Source organism: Bison bison, unplaced genomic scaffold (assembly GCF_000754665.1).
Source record: "Bison bison bison isolate TAMUID 2011002044 unplaced genomic scaffold, Bison_UMD1.0 scf7180017855170, whole genome shotgun sequence".
Lineage (NCBI taxonomy): Eukaryota > Metazoa > Chordata > Mammalia > Artiodactyla > Bovidae > Bison > Bison bison.
In genome coordinates this window covers 8,773-15,862 of record NW_011485743.1, presented here as the reverse complement: position 1 = coordinate 15,862, position 7,090 = coordinate 8,773, and the positions used below count along the sequence as shown (strand labels likewise).

Here is a 7,090-nt window from a genome sequence, read left to right as displayed (position 1 = left end):
ATTTCACAGTGGGGGTAGTGCTGGTAGGGAACCACAGAGTCTTTAGAGTCCTTGAAGTTCCTGCTTCTGATGCAGGTTCCGAAGGACTTGCTTCCCACTGTGAAATATCAATTTCATCATCTTTTTTCTCATTCTTGCTGAAATTCTGTTCTGGTTGATACCTGAATTAGAAATATCAAGGCAGTATTAATGATAGCCCCTACTCATCCAACATTACCCAGACTAATCTGTCATTTGCCAACTTAATGATAGCAGGACATTTACAAGATAGCAGGAAGGAAGAAGAGAATTATCTCTGCATCAATCCCCATGAGTCAAAGACCCCCAGGCAAGGTGTAGAGAAGCCTTACCTGAGGACAAGAACTGAAAAGGCCACCAGGGAGTAAGCAAGCAGGGTCCCAATTGACACAAGGTACACAAGATCGATCAGCTCCAAGAGTAGAGCCAGGACCGCTAAAATCAGGGCACAAACGAGGTGGGAGAAGAGAGTGAGACTGTGGATACATACAAGTCAAGAAAATTGATCAGAGAAGGAGTGGATTTTGTTTATACACCTGCAAGGATTCCAGAAACCAAGATGGCCCAGATGGGGGTTCCTCTGTGGCCATGGAGTCGGGCAAGTCCTCGGAAAAGGAGCCCATCCTCTGCCATTACGTAGATCAACCGAGGCATGGTGAACATGGTACCCAGGAGGCTGGGACAGGAAATGGAAACATGTGAGGATGTGGAGAAGCAGGAGAGACCAGGGCTTCTGTTCCCTGTCTTCCTGGGGTCACAAGTCTTTTCCTGTTGTCTCTCATCCCAAGGACTACGATCCCTGATAATCCCACAGTGGGTGGATTAAAAACTGTGACACTGACCTGGATGTAAGAGCACAGAGGGTGCCAACAGCCACGACATATCGGGCAGGGTTCCACCCGACATGGAGGAAAGCCTGCAGCAAGGGGCTCTGGGGTTGAATCTGGTAGTAGGGCACCATGAGAGTGAGTGCCGCTGAGACGCCAAAATACGCCAAAAAGCTGATAAAGATAGTGATCACGATGCCCAGGGGGATGGAGCGATGAGGATTTTGGGCCTCTTTCCCTGCAAGATGGGTGGAGTACAGGGTCAGTAAACACACTGGAATGTAAGCACAAACTCTAATTTCCCCTTGCACCTCCAAACGCAGTCTAACCTTCTCCCAACCCCTGCACCCAAGGGCAGCCCGACCTGCCCAGACTCTCAATAAGACACCCAGCGACCGTGTTACCTGTAGTAGCAATGACATCAAAGCCAACAAAGGCATAGACACATGTTGCTGCTCCCTGGAGAATCCCTTCAAAGCCAAAAGGCAGAAACCCTCCAGAACCCAGAGGGCCCAAGCTGTGTTGAGAGAAGGAGCAAGAAAGAATGTGGGTGAGGTGTGTTCACCCATCTCCACTGGACTCCTCAGTTAACTTCACAAGCCCTGGGCCCCAGGATTCATATCATCTAGATTCGTCAGCCCCAAAGTCGTTGAAAGAAAAGTGAAAGTGAAGTCGCTCAGTCGTGTCCGACTCTTAGTGACCCCATGGACTGTAGCCTACCAGGCTCCTCCGTCCATGGGATTTTCCAGGCAAGAGTACTGGAGTGGGTTGTCATTGCCTTCTCCAGGAGATCTTCCCAACCCAGGGATTGAACCCAGGTCTCCTGTATTGTAGGCAGATGCTTTACCATCTGAGCCACCAGGGAAGTACCTCCTCAGCTTATTCCCAGCTCTGCATCAAACACACAGGCATTAGTGTGACCAAGAGCACCGTCCTGACCTATAGGTGTCACTGGATCCAGATGTGGCTAATCTGTAGTCCTCTTCCGTGAGCTTCCAGTTGTGCGGGTCTCCTTTAATGAAGCCAGAGAGGATGGTGAAGCTGAGAACCAAAAGGTTCAAGCCAGTGAACACTTTGTTAACCAGGGTTGACTCACGAGCTCCCAGAAACAGTAATCCTGTGGGGGAACATGGAAGAAGAGACATCCAAAATAATTAAATCCACAGAGACAGAGAACAAACGAGCGGTTGTCAGAGGCTGGTGTTTGCGGGTGAGTGGAAGGTGGACAGTGATCACTCAGTGTGTACAGGTTTCCCTTTTCTTGCAATGAAAAAATTTGGAACTAGAAGCAGGTAATGGTCGTATAGCAATGTGAAGGTACTGAAAGTGAAAGTTAAATTCACTCAATCGTGTCTGACTCTTTGCGACCCCATGGACTTAGTCCATGGAATTCTCCAGGACAGAATACTGGAGTGGGTAGCCTTTCCCTTCTCCAGGGGATTTTCCCATCGCAGGGATCAAACCCAGGTCTCCCACATTGCAGGCAGATTCTTTACTAGCTGAGCCACAAGGGAAGCCCAAGAATACTGGAGTGGGTAGCCTATCCCTTCTCCAGTGGATCTTCCTGACCCAGGAATTGAACTGGGGTCTTGAAGGTACTCAGTGCCACTGAATTGTCCACTTTGAAGATGATTAATTTCTTACTGTGGCAACCATCCCACAATAAACCAATTGATCAAATCACACTTTGCACATCTTAAAATTATATAATATTGCAATCTCAATTATATCCCAATAAATCTGGAGTGATATAGTAAAAAGAAAAAAAAAGGTTAATTTTGTGTGAATTTCCTCTCAAACATCTTCAGTCAGTACATGGAAGAAACTAATAAGTCTAAGTAAATGATTATCAGGTGGGGGTGATTTTTATCTCTCAAGAGACTCTTGGTAAAGTCTGGAGACATTCTGATTGCTGTAATTCAGGAGATGGGCTTCATTATTTTCTAGTAAGTAAAAACCAGGGTGGTGGTGGTTTAGTCGCGAATCGTGTCTGACTCTTTTGACCCCGTGGACTGTAGCCCGCCAGGCTCCTCTATCCATGGGATTCTTCAGGCAAGAATACTGGAGGGGGTTACCATTTCCTTCTCCAGGGGATCTTCCTGACCCAGGGATCGAACATGGGTCTCCTGCACTACAGGCAGATTCTTTACTGACTGAGCTACTGACTGTTTTACCCCTGGAAAAATAGGAGTGCTACTCAGTATCTCACAATGATTCAAAAAAAAACCTACAATGAATAGGGCAGTACTCCACACACACAGCAAAGAATGATTTTACGCAGAACGTCAGTAGTGCCAAGGGTGGAAAACCATGGTCTATGTCTGTCTTGCCTTCCTGTCTCTCTTGTCCCAGACACTTCATTCCAGCCTTAACCCGCCCCTAGCCTTTTACACCCCAGCTCCCCTCTTCCATACTCTACTCTGCCCATTCCATCACTGAACCCTGTCTCACCTGTAAGAAGCAACACCAGGCCCAGTGCAAAAAAGTCTGCATATGTGGCCAGGAAGTAGGGCACATTCAGAGAAAAAGTTCCCTGGAACGCCTGAGAGATGTGTTTCCCAATCAGGCTGTCAAAGGCAGCGCTCCAGGCCCTGGACACACAGGCGGTGCCTGCAGCAGCAGAGGAAGAAACATTCATCAACAGACATGAACTGAACTCCTGCCATGTCATGGGAAGCATGGGGGAAAGAAGCCAACAAATCACTTAAGCTCAAAAAGTTTCTATGTATAGAGTGAAGAGAGTAGACCCAGATGACTCACAAAATAGCTCAACTATTTAATATATTGCTGTGTGCTGTGTTTAGTCGCTCAGTCGTGTCCCACTCTTTGCCACCCCTTGGACTGTAGCCAGCCAGGCTCCTCTGTCCATTTAATACGTTAGCAGGAGATTAACGTGAGGCCAGAAAAAATATAACTGGAAGGTGGGATCAAGAAGGTTGGAAGAATGTAGGGCAAAAATCACTACAATATTGTAAATAATTAGCCTCCAATTAAAATTAATTAATTTAAAAAATGAAGGTTGGAAGATGAGGGTGAAGGTTTATTTACTTTTCTTTATTTTTTAAAGATTTTGTTTATCAATTCATTTATTCTTGGCCACACTGGGTCTTCACTGCCACACGTGGGCTTTTCTCTACATGCAGGGAGTGGGGGCTGCTCCTGAGTTGCAGGGCATGGGCTTCTCACTGTTGTGGCTTCTCTTCTTGTGAAGCATGGGCTCTAGGGTGTGCGGGCTCAGTAGTTGTGGCACACAAGCTTAGTGACCCCATGGCATGCGGAATCTTCTTGCATCAGGGATTGAACCCATGTCACCTGCATTGGCAGGCAGATTCTTAACCACTGGACCACCAGGAAAGTCCCTCTGTTTAAAAAAAAATTATTTATTTAGCTATACCAGGTCTTAGTTGCTGCATGCAAACTCTGTGGCATGTGGAATATAGTTCCCTGACCAGGGATCGAACCTGGGCCCTCTGCTTTGTGAGCTCGGAGCCTTAGCCATTGGACCACCAGGGAAGTCCCGAGGGTAAAATTTTGAATTGAGTTGCAGGATTTCTCTGGTGGTGCAGTGGTTAAGAATCCACCTGCTAATGCAGGGGACATGCAGGTTTTGATCCCTGGTCCAGAAAGATTCCGCATGTCCCAGGGCAACTAAGCCCATGTGCCACAACAAGAGGAGCCACGGCGATGAGAAGCCCTCACACCAAAACTAGAAGAGCAGCCCGTGCCAGCAACAAAGACTCAGCACAACCCAATAAAAAAAAAAAAAAAAAAATTGGGTGGTAGAGGAACTCACTCAAAGGCAGCAGCTGAGCAGAGACTGAGGTGAAGGGATGAGCCTGTGGGCCATGCCCGCTTCTTACCCAATCCCCACAGTTCCCTTTCCTTCACGGTTCCTGGTCCATCATTTAAAGGAAGCAGGATTGTTCTAAGTAGAAAGAACTTGTGGGGTTTTCCTGCCACAATAACCCACTTCAGCCCACAAGGTTGACAACAAAGTTTTCCCAAATTAATAAGACTCCAGTACCTCCTATGAGTTTCTGATCTGAAGCCCCACACCTTCCCCCACCCCATCATCTCACCCATGACATAGGACAGGATGAGGTTCCAGCCAGTGATGAAGGCACACAGCTGACCCATGGTGACGTAGCTGTAGAGATACACAGAACCGGAGCGTGGTACCCGGGCCGCCAACTCTGCATAGCAGAGCCCGGACAAAAGAGTAGACAGACCGGCCAGCAAGTAGCAGATGATGATCGCTGGTCCAGCCTCATACACAGACACTTCTCCAACCAAGATGTACATGCCATTCCCTAGGGTGCCACCCAAACCCAAGGCAATCAGATCGAGAGTGTTCAGACGACGAGCCGTGCGCTTCTCAGGTCCCTCCCTGGGCCGCAGCCGCTGTCTGCGGACCAGCTTCTGACCAAATTGGTGAACATACTGACGCAGCATCCTAGGCACAGTTGAAGAGGCTCAGATGTGCTGAGAAAACAACACAACAAGCCGTCAAGAATGTCCACCCGCCCTGAGTCCTGGGAGTCCAATTTCACAGAGCATAGGAGTGATGGCAGCAGGTGGGGAAGGACGCATTGGCCAAGTTCTCCAGCTCTGAGATTTGGTATCTGAGGCATGAAACCTTGAATACGCTTCAGCGTTACTGGAAGGGCGGCTGAAGAGAAGTGAGGGGAAAGAGAATGCGTCACTCTAAAATATGCCACTTTGGCTTGTGGACTGTTTTCAGCTGAAGGCAATTAAGACATTGCAGCGTGAAGGAAAGCCTTTTGCCTCTCCCTTCTTGGCTCAAAATAATTTAGATTACAGTGCCTATGCCAGAAGGAGAGATATTATCAGAGAAGTTTTGATCTTTGAAAGACTTGTCTGTGGAGAGGGGCAAACGTTTGTTAACCAATCACTTGCTCTTCCCATTTTCTGAAACCGAGAGGGGTTGATCTCAGAGACAGTGAGCAAGCGAGAGACAGCCTCAAGCGGTGGCTTGAAAGGAGGTCTTAGTTCTCTGCTCAGGAATTGGACCTGGGAGGCCTGGATGAAAACCAGGAATCCCAGCCTCTCATCCACCAGGGGCTAGAGGCTGGAGACAAGGTTCCCCTGGCTCTTGACCTCACTGAAAAACGCATTTCTCAGGAGGAAAAAGCTGTTAAAAACAAACAAACAACAACAACAACAAACCAAACAAACAAAAAGCACAGGTACAAAGTGTATTATTAGAGACACAGCACAAGCGGGAGAGCACACGGAGGAGCAGTGCCGGGGTCCAGCCCCGGTGGATCCAGGGAATTCGAAGCGGGGACGGCGTCGGCGAGGATCAGGAAACAACTGCTTAATTAAACGTTAATTAAGGATATAAACAGTGGTGAAATAAGGATAGCTCAGCGAAGAAATTCAGTGAAGAGAAGAGGCTGAAAAAAATGCCAAAGCAGGGAATTTACGTCACCTACGAAGGCCGCAGGCGTCCTCCCGTTTTCCCGAAGGAGAGGAGACACTAAGGCCTCCCTGGTCAGATCTTAGAAGCCCAGGCAAAATTAGTAGGCTTGACGAGCTTCCCCGCCTCAGAGGAAAAGTTCAGCTAGAAGGTGAAAGAAAGAACAACACGGGGAGATCAAATTTTGGTGAACAAAAGACGTACTTTATTTTCCAAAGTAGTTTTATACCTTAAGTTGTGCATAGAGGATGATGGGGGAAGGGGTGGAGTCATGCAAGGACAGGAGTCCCTGATTCTAATCGAAGCCAGGCTTTCAAACTTATCATATGCAAAAGTTTAGGTGATTTACATCATCTTCTGGCCAGGAGGCCTGTTAACATTTTAAGAAACTTATTTTTCTCTAAAGGTGATTATTCTAAACTCAGGCGCCAGCCTCCAAAAAGCATTAGATAAAGTTGCATTCCTATAGGGCAAAGGTGAGGTGGGCTCAATCAAGAAAAGAATTAACTCAAGGGTCCAAGGTTACAAACATTAAAGCTACTACTTACATTTCTATACACCCATTATATCAATCAGTACACTGCCAAGAACACAGTAGGTAAGGGATATGGAGACTTAGCAGCAAACATTGGCCCAACAAGTGAAAAACCCTTCACCAAAACAATTTCTAATCAATCTTTTAACTGCTCAAAGGAATCTGTATTTAGACAGTTTAGAACATCTCATGCCTCTCACAGTTGGGAGGCTCTGAACAATCACATGTGGCTGGAAAAACCTGTTCAGGTAGGCTAGAGGATTTCCAAAG

General features: G+C 47.3%; 1 protein-coding gene across 1 annotated transcript in view; it reads right to left on the bottom strand.

Annotated features, from left to right (window-relative positions):
* Positions 1-5,308, bottom strand: part of LOC105001763 (cationic amino acid transporter 3-like) — a 6,713-nt gene extending 1,405 nt beyond the window's left edge. Inside the window, exons 1-8 of the mRNA XM_010858140.1 lie at positions 4,925-5,308; positions 3,297-3,455; positions 1,785-1,962; positions 1,250-1,362; positions 861-1,083; positions 555-694; positions 351-453; positions 22-161 (exon numbers count right to left, since the gene is read on the bottom strand). Coding sequence (XP_010856442.1) covers positions 22-161; positions 351-453; positions 555-694; positions 861-1,083; positions 1,250-1,362; positions 1,785-1,962; positions 3,297-3,455; positions 4,925-5,297 — 1,429 coding nt within the window. The 5' untranslated portion in view covers positions 5,298-5,308. The remainder of the gene's footprint in view (positions 1-21; positions 162-350; positions 454-554; positions 695-860; positions 1,084-1,249; positions 1,363-1,784; positions 1,963-3,296; positions 3,456-4,924) is intronic.
* Positions 5,309-7,090: the final 1,782 nt, after the last annotated feature.